At 51.9% G+C, this 16,372-nt stretch overlaps 1 protein-coding gene across 17 annotated transcripts in view; it reads left to right on the top strand.

Moving 5' to 3' along the window:
* Positions 1 to 16,372, top strand: part of PTPRF (protein tyrosine phosphatase receptor type F) — a 378,733-nt gene that overhangs the window by 344,774 nt on the left and 17,587 nt on the right. For 11 of the 17 annotated variants that reach the window (XM_068199067.1, XM_068199066.1, XM_068199078.1 and 8 more), the window contains 4 exons: positions 1,943 to 2,058; positions 4,843 to 4,875; positions 7,789 to 7,886; positions 15,661 to 15,784. In XM_068199067.1, the coding sequence (XP_068055168.1) occupies positions 1,943 to 2,058; positions 4,843 to 4,875; positions 7,789 to 7,886; positions 15,661 to 15,784 (371 nt within the window). The remainder of the gene's footprint in view (positions 1 to 1,942; positions 2,059 to 4,842; positions 4,876 to 7,788; positions 7,887 to 15,660; positions 15,785 to 16,372) is intronic. The other 6 variants (XM_068199070.1, XM_068199073.1, XM_068199072.1 and 3 more) reach the window with 1 other exon arrangement.

Genomic DNA, 16,372 nt, shown 5'->3' on the forward strand with positions numbered 1-16,372 from the left:
TACTGGGCAACTGTAAGAAACAACATGTTTGCTGGTCTTTAATGAGAGAAAATGGCCCCAGAGGGGATTTCTATACCAGGGCCCCATAGAAGATATTCCCACCTTGCCTTAGCTTTGCCTTGTCCTGGAGTTGTGTTGGTGGAGCACCAAGAAGCCCTAGCCTGCAGTGCCCAGACCTGACATACATGTCCCTGCTGCATCCTCGCCCGTGGGGGAGCAGCGTATCCTCTTCCAGCACCACCCATGTGCTCAGAGTGCTGCTGTGGTTTTGGCTGTCCAGCCTCTCTGTGGAGGCATTTTCTCCCAAAGGTATCTGTGTGTAACATTCACAGTGGCAAGTCTGTAATGGGTATGAATTGAAGCTGAGCAGCAGTGGATAGCTTGGAGTCTGGAGGATGGTTTAGGAGTTGCCCTGGCTGGGCTAATGAGACATAGATAAAGTTTATTATGTGCTGTGCCCATTCCCCAAAAAAGATGGCCCACTTTGCTTGAGGACTGGTACACAGCAGCACATTGCACATCCTGCTGTGCTCCTGATAGGGGGTTTATTTGTTGGCCGTGTAGTCTCCATTCTTTCTATCAATGCTCTCAGTCCTTCAGCTCTTTTTTCTTGGTCCAGGCAGATGGAAGGCTTCTGAGATGTTGAGATGCCTCAGAGTAGTGTAAGACTCACAAGCTGGTTCTCTCCATTGAACAGCTCCAGTGTTTGCTGCAGCCTCAGGCTGCAGATGGAGCTCACAGGCTGGGCCACACAAGGAACACACGCAGGTTTCACTCATGATTTATGCACTGTGTTTTCTCTAAGTGCCTCTCATTTGTGGCAGCCCAGCATGCCCAGCCTCTGATGGAAGTGAAAGTGCCCTGTGCCTGTGAGGGCACTTGGGATCATGCATGGTTCAGGGTCATTACTATCCAGGGATGCAGCTGCCTTTGTGCAGAAGCTGGCAGCCCTTCAGTGTGCTTCCAGGGGCTTCACAAGGAGGACCAAAGCAGAGACTGAGTGTTGCCATTTGCAGGCTGGTAAATGTGCTAGCATTTGTGTACAGCAGCAGTGCTACAGCTCCCTCTCTTCCAGGAAACATCAGGTCAACAGAGGGGTTCAGGCAAAATCCATATGGGGACTTTAGCCAAAAGACAAAAGTCCCTGTGTATTCCTGCATGCTCAGTCTGTTGGCCAAGTGGCAGGGTCAGCACAGGCTCAGAAGAGAGAACTGCTGTGCTGCTCCTGCCCATCACCCTTCTCCAGCCCTTGGGTATACCCACCGTATTTGTAATCTAGAGCTAGAAGTGGGACCTAGAGATTCACTAGAAACTCTTCTTGCAGAATTATATTTTCTTTAATATTCATTTGTCCACTTTTTGATTGGATCTGTCCCTGCTTTGCCTATGAATTCCAGCAAGAGCCTGAGGTGGTGGCATTGCTTTAGGCATAAATATAGCATGAAGAGACAACATTGTATTTTATTGTTCCATTAATACACGCCTTGGGTGCCTTCAACCATTCAAGACATGTATTAATGGCCCAATAAAACACACCCTGAAGAGCCTTTACACTATTATATTACAGCATTCTATATTTAAATATTTCTAATACTTGAAAAAAATTTTATTATATCCTTCCACTATAAGAAATAGTTCCTAGAGACAGTAAGAGGAAACAGCATCTTGCATCTATCTGCATTTTCTCTAATAAATACTATGCAGCATACCACATTTCAAAACTGCCTCACTAATCAAACATCTGACATTGCTTATATATAATCTTTCCTGTTTCATAGATGGGAAATTGGAGGCACGGAAGATGATATGACTTACCCGGAGCCCCAGGAGCCTGGGATGCTCTTGGCTGTCTGGGACACAGGGACCCAGACCCCTTCCTAGGGTGATTCATGCCAGTCTCTGCCAGAACTCACCTGCTTGTCTCTGCCCTCTCTGTCCACAGGAAAAGGGCACATTCCCCCTCTTCCAAGGATGAGCACTCCATCGGCCTGAAGGACTCACTCTTGGCCCACTCATCTGACCCAGTGGAGATGAGGCGGCTCAACTACCAGACTCCAGGTAAGGAGCAGCTCATCCTCTTGAATCCTGCTTCCTCTGGTTCCCCTTATCCATGTCCCCATGCCAGAGGCAGAGTTGCAGTTCTTCCCACTGTCCAGGAGATCCACACCTTCTCAGTCACAGTGACACAGAGTGGGCTTTAGACCAAGGATGTCCAAGTATCTGCTCTCTGGGTTGCAAATCCTTCTCCCTGGCCCTGTCACTGCAGGCCCGTGAGGCTGGGGAGCCTGGATGGGGCTGGCCTCTGTTGTGTGGTGTGTGTCAGACATGGTGTGAAGCTCACTACAGTTGTCCTGAGCTGGGAGGAGCCTCCATGCAGTCAGGAGTGTCCACACCTGGGATGTTCCCAGGTGCTGAATTGGCTTCACCCTGGCTGAGCTTCAGTGCTGAGCACAACTGGTGCAGTGCTGGCCACATGGGCTGCATCTGGGGCAGTCAGGAGGTACATAGAGCTCTTACACTGCTGAAGGTGTCCCAGCACCTTCATTCTGGGATCTTTGGTGTGCTGACTCTCCTGCTCTGCTCAGCTAAGGGTCAAGAGAAGAGCTACCTGCAGACTACAGTGTTCTGCAGCCAGTGCTGTGACCCACTGAAGGACTCTGCTGATCATGGTGGTCTCAGTGCAGAGGACGATAGTTCAGTAAAAGCCATTCTCTGCATGCTGCTTTCACTGGCCTGGGATGCCTCAGGCTGTAGCTTTGCCAGCTCATGGAGGCAACTGTACTTCACACTGCAGAAAGGTCTTGTGCTGCTGCTTTGTGTCTGCACGTCTCTGATGGCACCGAAAGCACAGTACCTGTCATTGTAGTGATCAGAGACAGGCCTGCCCTGACTCGTTCAGAGCCTTTCAGAGAGTCCAAGTCCTAGATGAACTGAGGGAGCACTTGGGCTTTTGTGATGGAGGGAGCAGTTCAGCAGCAAATGAGGCACATACAGCTCTCTTCTAACTTGCAGCTCCTCTAACCTACTTTCCTTTTCCTCCTGCTGCTCATTCATCTAAGAGCTTTCATCTAATAGGAGAGTTTTGAAGGGGCCATTTCCTGATGTAAAACTGCTGTGTCTGGCAGGGGGGACAAGAACAGCCTTTCCTGTTGCCACTCAGAGCAGTCTGGCTCACACCTGGGGTGAGCTACACCAGCACATCCTTTTCTGTGCCAGGGCAGCTGTCAGGGGTCTGTAGTTAGTGCATCTCCCAGGCAGAACCAGGGCAGATCTCACGTGTGGGCAGCAGCAGGCTGGTAGTTGCCAGCAGAGCTGGCACATTAATTGGTCACAGCACAGCACGGGATGGTGTCACAGCACGGGAGGAAAATGCTGTGGGGAGCAAGGAAGGCACATGTGCCAGAGGAAGAACATCTCAACAGGCAGATCAGCAGGAGCAGCACTAGGAAGGGGGTCACACCCAGTCAGCAACAGCATGCAGCTTCTTGAGGAGGAGCACGGTGTTAAACAGGTACTCCAGGACAGCTGTGTGTGGGGACAGGCCTCTGTGACATGTCTCCATGTGGGCACAAAAGCCATCTTTGCTGTCTGCTTGTGGTTTGCATTGCATGAAGAATTGTGATAAGTCGGGCTTGCATCTGCTCCCAGCTTCAGAGAGGTCAGGGTGTTTGCAACAAGGATGTCCCTTGCCAGACCTGTAGCAAGGTTCAAGAGCTGCCATCAGAAAGACAGGGAGCCAGGAAATTTTCTTTTTCTGTCTATGAGTGAGGATAAGCCAAAGATGCTGCTCATTTGGCAAGTTTGCAGGGCTCTCTGGAGAGACAAACCAAGCCAGAGTGCGCAGTTCACTTGAGACAGCAGCAGCACCCTGGAATACTGCCAGACAATGCTCCCCTACCAAGAGGCAGCACTCTGTCCTCCTCCCCTTCTCCCCACTGCATCCCTTGTGAGTCTCTGAGGGGTGGAAGCGGGTGTTGTGCAGCTCGAAGTGACTGTTCCACTCCTGACAAGCTTGTCCTCATTAATGAGGCGCATGAATCCACCAAGCCCAGTGGGCCCAAGCTGTTGCCCCTGTCACCTGATGGAGGTCGAGGCAGTGCTGTGAGGATGCATTGACAAGAGGTGCTGGCCACCAGCCCTGGTAGTTGGTCTCCCTGCTGGAGCTTGCTGAGCAGGGAAAACTTGTTTAATGCATAATTAATTGGTCTACTGTTATTAAATATTAAGCTTTTTCATTTTTGTGGTTTTCACTTCAGACAAGGGTTATTCCCCACTGCTGGCCTCCCTGTACTAATGTACTGCCATGCCAAGTCACTGAGAGGATACAGGACTGGGCAGTGTCCCAGTACACCATGAAAGGAGACTGAGTTGTGCTGCTGATGAGCTGTGAGTGAGCTGGAGGCTCAGGGGCACTGAGCAGAGGTGGCTGGGGCTGAGGGCAGTCCCTCTGGTCACTGAGTAGCACAGATGCCCCCTGTACCTGCCATCTACTGGCCCTTGCAGGCTTCCCTGGGGCATGGGGGTGGGGCTAGTGGTGTGCAGTGAGAAGTGGAGCTCTGAAGGCCTGTGGACTCACTCTCCTGCAAGTAGCTCCAGCTTCACATGTTTGCCAGTGTCAGGGGACAGCACTGGCCAGAGCCACCAGCCTGCTGTGTAACAGCAGTTGCAGAGCAGCCCCAGGGCCAGGCAGTTGGTCCTATGCTGGAGGGAAGCTCCCGGTGCTGTGGTATATGGTGCTTTCCTTTTCATCTTCATCTTGTTGTCTTTCCATCTCTGAACCTCTGCAATGATGACTAAAGGCTAATGGGATTTCTGTTCTTGCCCCATTTCTTTTCTTTGCAGGTGCCAGTGTCCCCTGTTGCCCGAATATCTCAAGTTAGTTTTAACTCCTGTTTTTATCTTTCGACACCTTTTGCTTTTTCTTTCCCTTTCTCTCTCATATCTGTATTTTTTGTTTCAATGTCATGAAGATCACCTTCACTCACAGCAGACTGTAAAATGGCAGTGATTCACTTTCTGACATGATGTGTGGGGCCAGGCTCGGTACTGCTCGCACGGCACTACAGCAGCTCACCGCAGGACAGTGCAGAAGGGAAGGTCCTGAGTGACGGGCTGCCAGGAGGCCTCTGCAGCAGCCCTTTCCCTGCTCTCCAGCCTCCTACCCCCTCAGAGTGGTAGGTCAGGCTCTGTCATGGTGTCAGGCCTGCAGCTGGCCCTGTGTGGGGCTGATAACCTTGGCCATTCTGGAGGGAGTGATCAGCTAAAAACCCCAAATGGGCAAATTGAAGGGGGCTCTTCAGTGGTTGAACACACTCTCTTCCTACCTCGGGCAAACTGGTTTCCCTAGGCTGGGTCACCTCTGTTACAGACTTAGGCAGAACTCTCAATGGTCTCTGGACTGCCTGCGTTTGGTCTGCTTTGCAGTGTGGGTACCAGAATCTCAGGCACAAAGGAGGCGCTTACTGCCCTAGCAGCTGGAATGGAGTAGTACCAGCCTGCAGATAAAAGTGCCCCCTTATCACTTGTCTTCTGAGCTTCAAGTTAATCCTCAAACAACCATAAAAGCATGGCCACCCTGCTCTGGGATGTACAGGCATCTATGTATGCACACAGGAATGGGAGAAGTATGTAGGATAAATACTTCCCCTGGGAGCAGAGCCAAGGGCTTTGCCATGTGTGTTCCTGCAGGCATTGTGAGACCTCTGAGCTTTTCTAGCCTCGTGGTGAGCTCACTGTCCTCTTGCAAGAGCAATTGGAAGAGCTTGTGGAAGTCCTGGCAGTGTGTACAAATCTCTGTCTTGCCCTGCACTGTCAGTGGCTGTTTTTCTAGGTTCACCATAATGGGATTCCAACCGCCTCTTTTTCCCCTGCCTGCTCTTGCAGCTCTTTTGTTGCTGCAACACTTCTCTGGCTGGCAAAACACAAGTTTGGAGAGACCACCTTGTGTTTCTCAGCAGAGATGAGGGTCTGCAGCTCTGCTGTGGTCTGTGGCTCTGCTGTATTTCGAACGTAAGTGTGTTGGAAGAAGCACATACTGTGGCTGTGTTCCAGTCTCTTTGTCCTTCCTGCCCCACACTTCTGTCTTGGTCCCACACTGTTCTCATCATTCAATAGCTCATGAGTGACAGCTCTGCAAAGGCTGCTCCTGAGCTACAGCGTCAGAGTTCTGGCACGAGTGAGGACATTGTGCCAAAACCAGCATCATCTCCGTCCCTTTGAGGGCTTGCTCAGCCACCTCCGGGATCCTGATGAGTGAAGTGGCAAAAAGGACCATCTGCAGGAGGACCTCAGCACAAGGCAGAATAGGGCTATTTCCTTCTCCACCTGTCTCTGTGTTCTCAGGCCATCTGTGGGTAGCTGTGCACTGCCGAGCGATGGCAGGATGAGTGTGTGTTGGATTGGGTCTTGCCTGTGTGCAGTGATGTCAGATGTTTTATGCAGAGGTCTGAGGTGTAACTCTTCCGTGTTATCACCTTGTGACTTGTCACCACCGTGTAAAATGTGTGTACCCAGCCTGGAGACTGCTCCATCACCTCAGTGGCCCATCACTGCCATCTGTGGCAGTGTTCAGCCTCCTGAGCAATTGAGAAGCTTCTGGCTGTGCTCCAGCCTCTCTCCCTGGGTGTGAGTCAACAGCTTCAGTCTATTAATAATCATCATTACCCATGTGGGGTTTCTGGGAAACCCATAGAGCAGCCGATGGAGTCACGAGCCTTGGGATTTGGATGATGTGTTTCACAATCACGTTCCTGCCAGTTCAACATCTCAGCATCAGAGAAGGAGGTTGTCATGGTTAAGCTCTGAGTCCCAGGGCCTCAGGAGGGCTCCTCCCAGTCCCACATGCACACCCCCACAGTACCTGTCCCCTGTGTGGGATCTGTGGGATCCCTTCCTCTGGGCCTTTCTGCTGAGCAGGGCTTTAGCTGTGCCCAGGATGAGCCGTAATGTTGCATCCCTGGTTTAGCCAGGGCAAGACTTCTGCCATGGCTTGAACTGCACCGCAGCTCACAGCAGCCTCCCAGAAGCTGCTGGAGGGCACATCGCTGCCCATGGTGCCTTGCATGAGCCAGCCCAGAGGAGCTGGACTTGGGGCCCTGGAGCAGGCTCTACTTCTGGAGCATCACTGAAGAGTTATGTAGCTGTGGACAGAGCTGCTCCTCAGCTCTCAGAATGTTGTTCAGTGTCCTACCAGGGGATCAGCCATTCTTCTGTGGGGCCCTTCTCATCCTTCTCTAATGCCCCCAGGACTGTGACAGCATCTGCCTACCCAAAAAGCTGTGCACATGCACTGCAGAGGTTTCACTGCAGGTCTGGCAGAGTTTCTTTGTGGCTAATGCCATTGTTAGGGGTAAGGAAGAAGATCAGCAGCCTAAGCCCTTGGCAGTGAGAGCACCAGTGTGTTCAACTTCAGCCCAAGCGGGAGCCCGGGAAGCACAGTGACAGCAGTGACAGCGTATCCTCGGCCTGTTCCTGCCAGGGGCTGGCCAAGCCCCTGCCCGCTGCGTGGCCTGCTCTGTGTGCCCGTGGCTGTACTGTCCGAGCATGCTCACCCGGTCATGCCCATTCTGCACATCACCTTTGTGTTCTGTTCACCGCCCCGCGCGCCGGGAGTGTGTGCCGCATGCTGTCAGCTTCCGTCCATCCCGCCCGGCGCTTCCCATAGTCACACGTGTCCGCCCTGCACCCACCTCCTGGGTTTGCTGTGCACACGCTCTTGCTGAGCCTTCCTCGGCCATGCAGAGCCGTAACCGTTCTCCTCTCCCTCCTCCCTCCTTGTCTCGCTTGCAGGCATGCGTGACCACCCCCCCATCCCCGTGACCGACCTCGCTGACAACATCGACCGGCTCAAGGCCAACGATGGGCTGAAGTTCTCCCAGGAGTACGAGGTGAGCCTGAGAGCGGGATGGGCAGCAGGGTAGAGTGGTGCTGGCCAGGACCCTGGCAGAGAGGGCCTGGTGAAAGCTGAGCTGTGCCTCCCCTGCAGCAATGCTGCGTGGTCAGTTCCCACGCCAGCCCTGGGAGCCTGCCAGCTCTCCCTGCCAACCCCACAGTGCTGGGAACTCGCCTTGAGCAGTTGAAGCATGGCTGGTACAGAGAGAAGGCCTTGCAGGAGAATGCACAGCACCCTGCCATGCTGCCACCATGGTTATGGTCTTAGGAGTGAATGGGAGCTCGTGTCTGCCTACCTGGACTGTCACTGATTACTTTGTTCTGCTCTGTGAGGGCTGCAGTCCATCTAGGTTGGCTGATGTTTTTCAGTCTGCAGTATCCTATGCCCATTCACTTCCATCTGTGTTCAAAGCTTTGCTCTCTGCGCCATCCTGTGATGCCAACAAACATGCATTATGAGTTTTCATTCCTGCTTTCCCTCTAATCTCCCACTGGACTCTGCTGGCATTAGCCTGTACTATTCAGCATCAGTGCCCATAGAAACTCTGCTAACATCCCACTGCCCTAGAGTAGTCCAAGCACCCCTCCCTGCATAGAGGTCTCTGCTTGTGACCTGCAGTCATGAGCTGCAAATTTTCCTGCACTTCTGGATCATGCTCCCACCGTTATCCATGTCTCTGGTGCAGCCCCATGGTAGGTACTGTCAGCATCCACCACGATGCTGCCTTTGCTGACACACACAGGCATGTCCTGGGTGTTTGGTGAGCCCCTCCACTGCACCTCTCTCAGCCCAACTCCCTCCAGCCCTGTCCTCCCTGACAACAACTTGCCAAAGGGAGGGAATTTGGAGGGAAAGGGGCTGATCTACCTGAGGGCTGCCTCACCTTTTTGGGAACTCTCCAGCCGCATGATTAGGTTGCAACTGTTTAAAATTGGGAAAAGTTCCTCTGCAGCCATGAGAGCAGGAATGGCAGGATGATGTTTTGCTGTGCTTATATGCAGAGCCCACTTGAGCTGCAGGGGACTTGTAAATAAACCCTCCACTAGTATTAAAGAGGAAATAAATTTGGGAAGTGTTCTTTGCATGTGTTATCGCTTCTGTTTGAATTGTTATCTGCCCGTGCCTGTGGCCACCCCTTCCTGCACCGTACCTACACTGATTTATGAGATGAGATCAGAGCATTTGCCCACAAGGTAGGATTATATATGCCAGGAAAGGGAAAGCAGATCTCTATGTTGAGAAGGTAAGGGATGAATTCCAGCTAGTTCAAAGGGTGTGCTGTGTGTATCTGAGGAAGGCACAGAGTTCTTTTTTTTTGCTTTGGGATGCCAGGTGGAGGGTCTTGGCATCCCTCTGCATTTACTGTCTGAACCAGAGAGATGAACTACAGCATTATGTTGTGACTTGGGAAATGTTAAAGGAATAATGTGCTTCCCTTGCAGTTACCTGTGTGCTCATGTATGTCCTGCCAGTGGAGCCAAAGTGTGCAGTCATACCTGTCTGCCTTGGGCTTTTTGCTACCAGTTCAACTGAAATGTTAAGCAGGGCTGTCCACTCTGCTACAGGCAGGCTGTGGCTCTGCTGCACGGTGGGGATTCAGCAAGATCCAGTGTCTCTGCACTCCCATCCTCACACTAGGCCTGTGCTCAATAGAGCCTGCAGCATAATACTGAGCTGTGGGATCTGTTTTTGAAAAAATGAACATTAAATAAATTCTCTTAGCTGCTTTCATGAGCCTCTCTCTTCTCATTTCTCTTTCTTTAGAATATCATGGCTGGTTGAGAGCACCAATCAGTTGTACTTCTCATGTTGAAGCAGCTATTAAGTAGCTGATTGTTGCACATAATTTTTCCCCTGGATTCTGCTGTGTTTGACTCCTCATCATCAGAAAATTGCTGAACATGACAGGCTTGTACAGTGTTTGACACTAGGATGGACCCAAAAGTAGAAGGGGTTGCACCTTGTTGGTATGTGGGGATGAATGCAATCATCTCCCATTTGAAATGCCAGTGAGAAGAATCCTGGGCTGAGTTTGAGGAAAACAGCAGCTGCCTGTGCAGGACTGCTGCAGCAGTGGGTCTGCTGTCATCCTGGTCCCTGTATGTGTGGGTTTGGCAGGGCAGCAGCTCCCTTTGATAGGAGAGCTGCAGGGCAGGATAGGCATGGCCTGTGCTGCTGACTAAGGAAATCTGCAGAGTGGATGTGGAAACAGGAGAGCTGGGAGGGAAGCAGGCTGAGTGGCCCCTGTGGGAGCCTGAGAGACAGGAACTACACCTCAGTACATGCTTGCATTTGCAGTAAGCATTGGTACAGTCCCAGTGTTCACCCTGGGACTCTGTGAGCCCCAGACCTTACGTAGTGGTGACCAATGCTTTGAGAAGTGAAGACCCTGAGCCTGTTTCCCATGGCATAATGGTGCTGCCAGAATGGGCACAGCGCAGCTGAGCAGGGAGACACAAGGGAGGAAGGCATGGCCGGTGAGTCCCCAAGGCCCATTTGCTGTTTGATTGTGCTTTGAAATAGTTGCATTTTAAGTGTTTTTGTAGAGCAGCCTGTCAGCCTGACATCTCTGTGGGGTGCAGGGCTGTTTATAGATGGCTCACATTCCAGGAGCAGTGGCACCACAGGCAGAGAGCAAATATTTAACAGCACTTTTAACCATTGAGGCCAGCTGGCCTAGAGCCATCAGTCTGGCACTTGCCTTGGCTGTGCAAGCAATAGCAGGGTAACCTAGACACAGGTGACATGAAACAAGACCTGTCAGCACCTCCCCACATGCCTGGGAAGGGGGCAGGAAGGGTGGCAGAGATTTCTCACAGCCGTCTGACCTCTATTCCCACAGGTGAGAGAACAAATAATATTGCTCACACCAGTTTGCCAGCCTGCATGGCCGTGCAGCCCATGTGACAAAGCCAGCACAGAGCAGGCTGTGGGCTGGCTGCAGTGAAGAGGCTCATGAGCTGTGGGTTAGCCCTCGCTCCCAGCACCTGGGAGCCATCCCAGCTGTAGCTCCTAGTGCCCCTGGTGTGGCAGGAGAGGCTGAAGTGCAGCTGCTGGGAGCTGAGCCGTCTGCAGGCACAGTTCACTGCTGCCATCTGCTCTGGCACAGGGCAGAGTGCAGCCCCACCACGCTGTACAGGCAGGCAGCAAGCTGGGGAGCAGGGCACCGGGGTCTGGCAGCTGCTTCTGGCCTGGCTGCACCAGGAAAGTATTTCATTTTTAGTGTACAGTGAAAGCTACAGCGAATTTACAGTGTGGGATTAATGGAATTAGATAAGTAGAAGAAAGGCTGAGCCCCTTGACTGTGGATGTGCAGATGGTGGCAGGCACTGTCGCTGTGTTGGAGCTCCTCCTGTGGGCACCTTCCCATGCTGCAGCCTGTGCTCCGGGAGCAGGATCCTGCCCACGGACGGTGCAGGAGTACCTGCCCTGGGACAAACGGGTCGGCACACACGCACCTCATCTGACACTCTTGCTGTGGGATCCAACGCGCTGAGCATTGCTGTCCCCATTTGTGCTGTTAGCAAACACAGGAAACACCGGTTCCAGCTCTCTTGTAGTGCTCTAGATCCTGCATCACTTTCCCAGGAGAAGATTTTTTCCTTATTCCTTTCCAAACTGCAACTTGTGACTACTGCCCCTCATGTCCAGTCCATCCAGCATGTCCATCTAGTGTATGGCCCCCAGGAGCAGAGCAGGTGATGAGAGCCTGGCAGTGTGGCACTGCCTGGCACATTAGTTCTTCGTAATGTTTAGATTGTGTGAAATTTCACTGTGCTCCTGCTTCCTGTGTGGTAGGGAGGCTGCAGACCTTTCCTCACAGTTTTCTGTAGAGAGAAACACTGGTGGTTTGCCCAAACCCTGTGTTCACTTCCATTTCCCATAAAGCCACTGAGGACACTGCACCTCCCGTGCCTGCAGCCCTGGCAAGGCAGGTTAGGCAGTGGGAGAGGTGCTTGGGTCCCTGGGGCCAGTGAGCCCAGGGGGTGCTGGGCCCAGGAGCAGGGAGCCTTGGTTTAATGGGCTTGCCTGGGTTTAATGGCTCATTGGGAAGCCGCCTGGCAGGCACACGGCGCTCACGTTCCGGTAATAAGAATAATAAGGCTGAATTGCTGCCAGCAATTGATTCAGAGGCACATTATGTCCTCATTTGAGGCGTGGTGCAGATTGACAGTGGTCAATGCTCCTGCTAATGCGGTTGATTTCACAGGAGGACAGGAAGCACTCACTGCCTGAGCATCTTCCTGTCCCCATGCCCTTGTGCAGCTCCCTGAGCTGCTGTGCTGCCCCAGGGCACTGCCTGCCTGGGTTCTCCACACCTGCCAGCAGCAGGGCCTCAGCTTGCAGAGGAATTTTGGAACTGCACTAAGGAAGGGGAGCAGCAAGCCCGAGGTGGATTGTATCTGAGAGTCAAACTGGCACTCCGGGATGTTTTCAAGGCATTTGTGAAGTGCTCTAGAGTCTGTTGAGGAAAGAGCCTTTTTCCAATCCCTTCTCAATGGTCTGACTCTGTCTTCATGGCAGTAGCAGCAGGGATCCCTGAACTGCTTTGGTGAAATTGTTCCTTGCACTTCCATGCTGGGAAGGAGGAGTTTTACTAATTGGGCTTTTTCTTAATTTGCACTTGCTGTCTTACAGCATCTCCCTGTCACTTTAAAGCAAAGCAAAAGTCATGGTGCTTTTAAGTTTCCTACTGGCTCATTTCCTTCCAATTTCCCAGCCCTTCTGCTTTCTAGGAAGAGTGTATTTGTTTGGAGTGTTACTCAGATCAAGTTTTGGGATGAAGCAGTGACTCCCATGAGCCCCCCAGAAAGGAACAGGAGCAGATTCCTGGTGCCAGGGCAGTTGTGGAGCAAGGTGGGGAGACAAGGCAGTACTACTGCACACAGGGGCTGCAGAGCACTGTACAGAGATGGGACAAGACTTGCCAACCACTACTCCATGTAAGGGCTCCAACTCTCTCCAAGCAGCCCATCATCCTCCCATTTATTTACTCATTTGTTTGCCTTGATGGGGGGAACAGGTGTACATTAATTCATCACCAGAGTTTAAATTAAATCATTTTACTTCTAAATGAGTCACTAATTTGCAGGAGTATTTAATTAGATCCTCTTTGCACTCAGGTGCTGTAGTAATTCTGACTTTCTCACCTGTTTGCCCTCTTAAGAGGCTGATGATGATTAGACCATTTCTGCCCATACTCATTGCACATCAAAGCTGTTAACCCTAATGGCAACACCTTGATGCTCCGTTCTGGGGGCTCTTGGCAGCCTTGTCCTCCCCCAGGAAATAACCCTTTCCTCTGCTGTGGCAGGACACAGACTTGCTGTGCAAAGCACTCCGCACCCCACAGCTGGGTCAGCCCCGCAGCCTTTTGGCAGTGATTTGCAGCATAGATTGAGCATGAACAACTGCACTGAGCTCTGCTTGCCTCTGCTGCAGGGGTAGGGCTCTGACCTGTGCCCATTGAGAATGTTCACAGAGTGCAGTTACAGCTGGTGCTTTCTTGGGTTGCTTCTTCACAGCAAGAAGATGCTTACTGGCTCATACTTTCAGAGCCAGTCTCAGCACCACCAAGTCTCCTCATGGGCTGTCTATGCAGACTAAGGCCACCTTTCTGAAAAATAGGTGTTATGTTTCTAATAGGCATTGGTGAGTCCATCTTTTCCTCATTAGTTTGTCTATTTGTGCTTCTCCTTCAGTGTGCTCCATATTGATCAGACTGATGTCAAAACCCCTCTTACTTATCTCTACTCCAAACCATAAAGTCCTTTCATATTATATTCCTCTTTTTTTTTCATGTCTTTGATAGTTTCTGCATTCCCCTTGTGCAGTTCAGGCCCACCATTGGTGGGCAGCAGTATTCCCTGCCACACAGCTGAGAGTGGGAAGCATCTAAAGGTTAGATCCCCTGAGCAGCCTATTCTGAAAGCAAAATACAGGTGCCTGAATGAAATGAAGTGACCCAGAGAGCTGTGAGCTGTGCTGAGAAGTCTCTGTGCCTGGGCAGAGGAGCGTGCAAGGCCTGTGGCAGCCAGGCTAGTGGGTTTGCAGCTAAAAGTGGTGCTTGCAGCCTCCACTCCCACCCTCCTGGCTGCAGCGCCTCTTGGGCACAGCAGCTGCCTGCTTATTACACTGATAATAGAAAATTACAGGTTTTCTGTAGGCAATGTCTATTTACATCCTACATTTCCCAAACTACCTATTAGCATCGCTGTGATGTCACATCCTCCTGTGTGTTTTCGTCAACACTGATCCCTCTACCTGTGGGCAGCCTGGGCCACACCTGGGGAGAGTCAGGTGCCACCTGGCACAGCACTGGCCATGCCCTGCATTGTGCTGCAAAGCCCTCAGGGCTAGTGCAGCAATGCAGGCACTACCTGTGCTCCATACTCAAGCCAGTGCCCGCACCCGCTGCTGGCTGCTTGGGAAGTGCCTGCTCCACAGCACAGGAGCAGAGGGGACATGGATGGGTGTCACTTTGTGCACAGCTGGTGGTTGGTGGAACTGAGCAGAGGGACCATGAGAGCTGATCATGTCAGCGCAGTCAGGGAGCTGTGCTTCCCACCTCAGCCTTTTGCTCACAGCTGATCCAGAGCTGACAGACAGGTATTTCACTGCCTGAGAAACCTTCTGACACGGCTCTTCCAAGCAATGAACGTGGATGCCTGCAGGGAGCACAGCATGCAGTGCTTCCCTTGGCCTATTTCCCCAGTGTTTTGTCCATGGACCAGCAAAGTTTCAGAGACCCTGAGGTGGAGGAAGATTTTAAGAAGGTTTTGACGGTGTTGTTAATTTCAGGGGGAAGGGGGTTCATGGGATGACTGATTTCTGGTGTAGCTGCTTGCCCCCAGCTTGCCCAGGGGTGCATGTGCAGAGCAAGTCCCTGCATGAGGCGGGTGTCTTACCTGTGTGTCTTGTGTGTCTCTCTGACAACAAGACCATCCCATCTCAGAGGGGTGCTTTGGAGATGGTCTTTGTTCACCTTGCTTTGTGCATGGACTGAGACGATAGAGAAGGCTTTGGGAAGAGGCTGCCTGGCCATGGAGTGCAGCCATGGACTGGGTGCACCAGCACGTGGCTCGTGGAAGAAGCACTGGGTGTGTGAGGCCAGGTGGGAGTGGGAGGTGTGCTTTTCAGGCAGTTGCATAGTGTGCAGGCCAAGATTTATAACCATGTCTCTTCTCCGGGTTTATAGTTTCTTGTCACTCTATTAACTCAAACTAGAGATGTTTACATTGCATAAGTAGCTGGAGCAGTGGATAGTAACCTATTAATTTTCATGACTGTTCCCTGGCAAAAGCTTACAGGCTGTCTTGCAGGACACTAATACCAAAAGCTCCTGGGGCACAAGACACCCAGGGCTTGCTATATTTCAAGAGACTGCAGTTCAACAGCTAATAAAACCTCTAGGTCAAGATCTGCACAGTCAGGTCTCTCTGAAATCCTGGCAGAAGACCAAATTTCTGCTGATGGGTAGCTCCAGAGGAAAGGATGAGCATGCAGCCGAGGAGATGAAGGGTCATCTGCAGCAGGCTGCCCCAGTGAGGGACTGCTTTGCCTGCAGATAGTGGGATGCATGTCCCACTGGAAACTAGTTTTTGGTGTGGTCTGGCTTGATGCTACTACCGTGGACACCCATGGAAGCTATGTCTGGCCTGGGGAAAGGTGTGCAGGGCAATGCAGATTTCCTGATTGAAACTTGTGTGCTGCAGCACTCCAATGTGCTGGAACCGCTACCAATTCCTTCCTTCTCTTTCTCTCCACAGTCCATTGATCCTGGGCAGCAGTTCACCTGGGAGAACTCCAACCTGGAAGTGAATAAACCAAAAAACCGCTATGCAAATGTGATAGCCTATGACCACTCCCGTGTCATCCTGACTTCCACTGATGGTAAGAGTAACTGGAGTGGGCACCCCATCAAGCAGCTGAACTTGACTGTAGCAAGGAGACCATCTTCTGTGTTCTAAGCTGAGCAGGGACAAACACCAAGCATCAGCTTGATCAAATGTGTGTTCTGGCTGGCCAGAAGAGAAATGACACTGTAGAGCTTTCCCAGTGTCCTCAGAGAAGTGTGTTCTGTGTGGTTGCTTCTTAGTACTGCTGGCAGCAAACATGTCTGTCCTAGCAGCCTCCTCTCCCACTGTCCTCTCTGTGTGACTTCAGCTGCCTTCCTTGGTACATGGGGAAACATGGCTCACCCAGATCTGAGCCCACTGATGGAGGATGAGGAAGATACAGTTAATTCAACGCACCCTGCTTGGGGAAGGAACTGGGGCCTGGCTTTGCACACAGGTGGCCCTACAGTCACTAGCATCCTTTTTTGGGAGATGGAAAAGCCTTTTCTAATGGTTATGCACTACTCATCCTCTTCAAGAGGAGGAGAGGGGGCCAAACAGTCCCTCACAGCAGGCCCTGCTAAGCAGCAGCAGCGGCTATGTGAAGGCCTGGCATGTCTGCTCATGGGCAAACCCTTGCAGA

Source organism: Anomalospiza imberbis, chromosome 9 (assembly GCF_031753505.1).
Source record: "Anomalospiza imberbis isolate Cuckoo-Finch-1a 21T00152 chromosome 9, ASM3175350v1, whole genome shotgun sequence".
Taxonomy (NCBI): Eukaryota; Metazoa; Chordata; class Aves; order Passeriformes; family Viduidae; genus Anomalospiza; species Anomalospiza imberbis.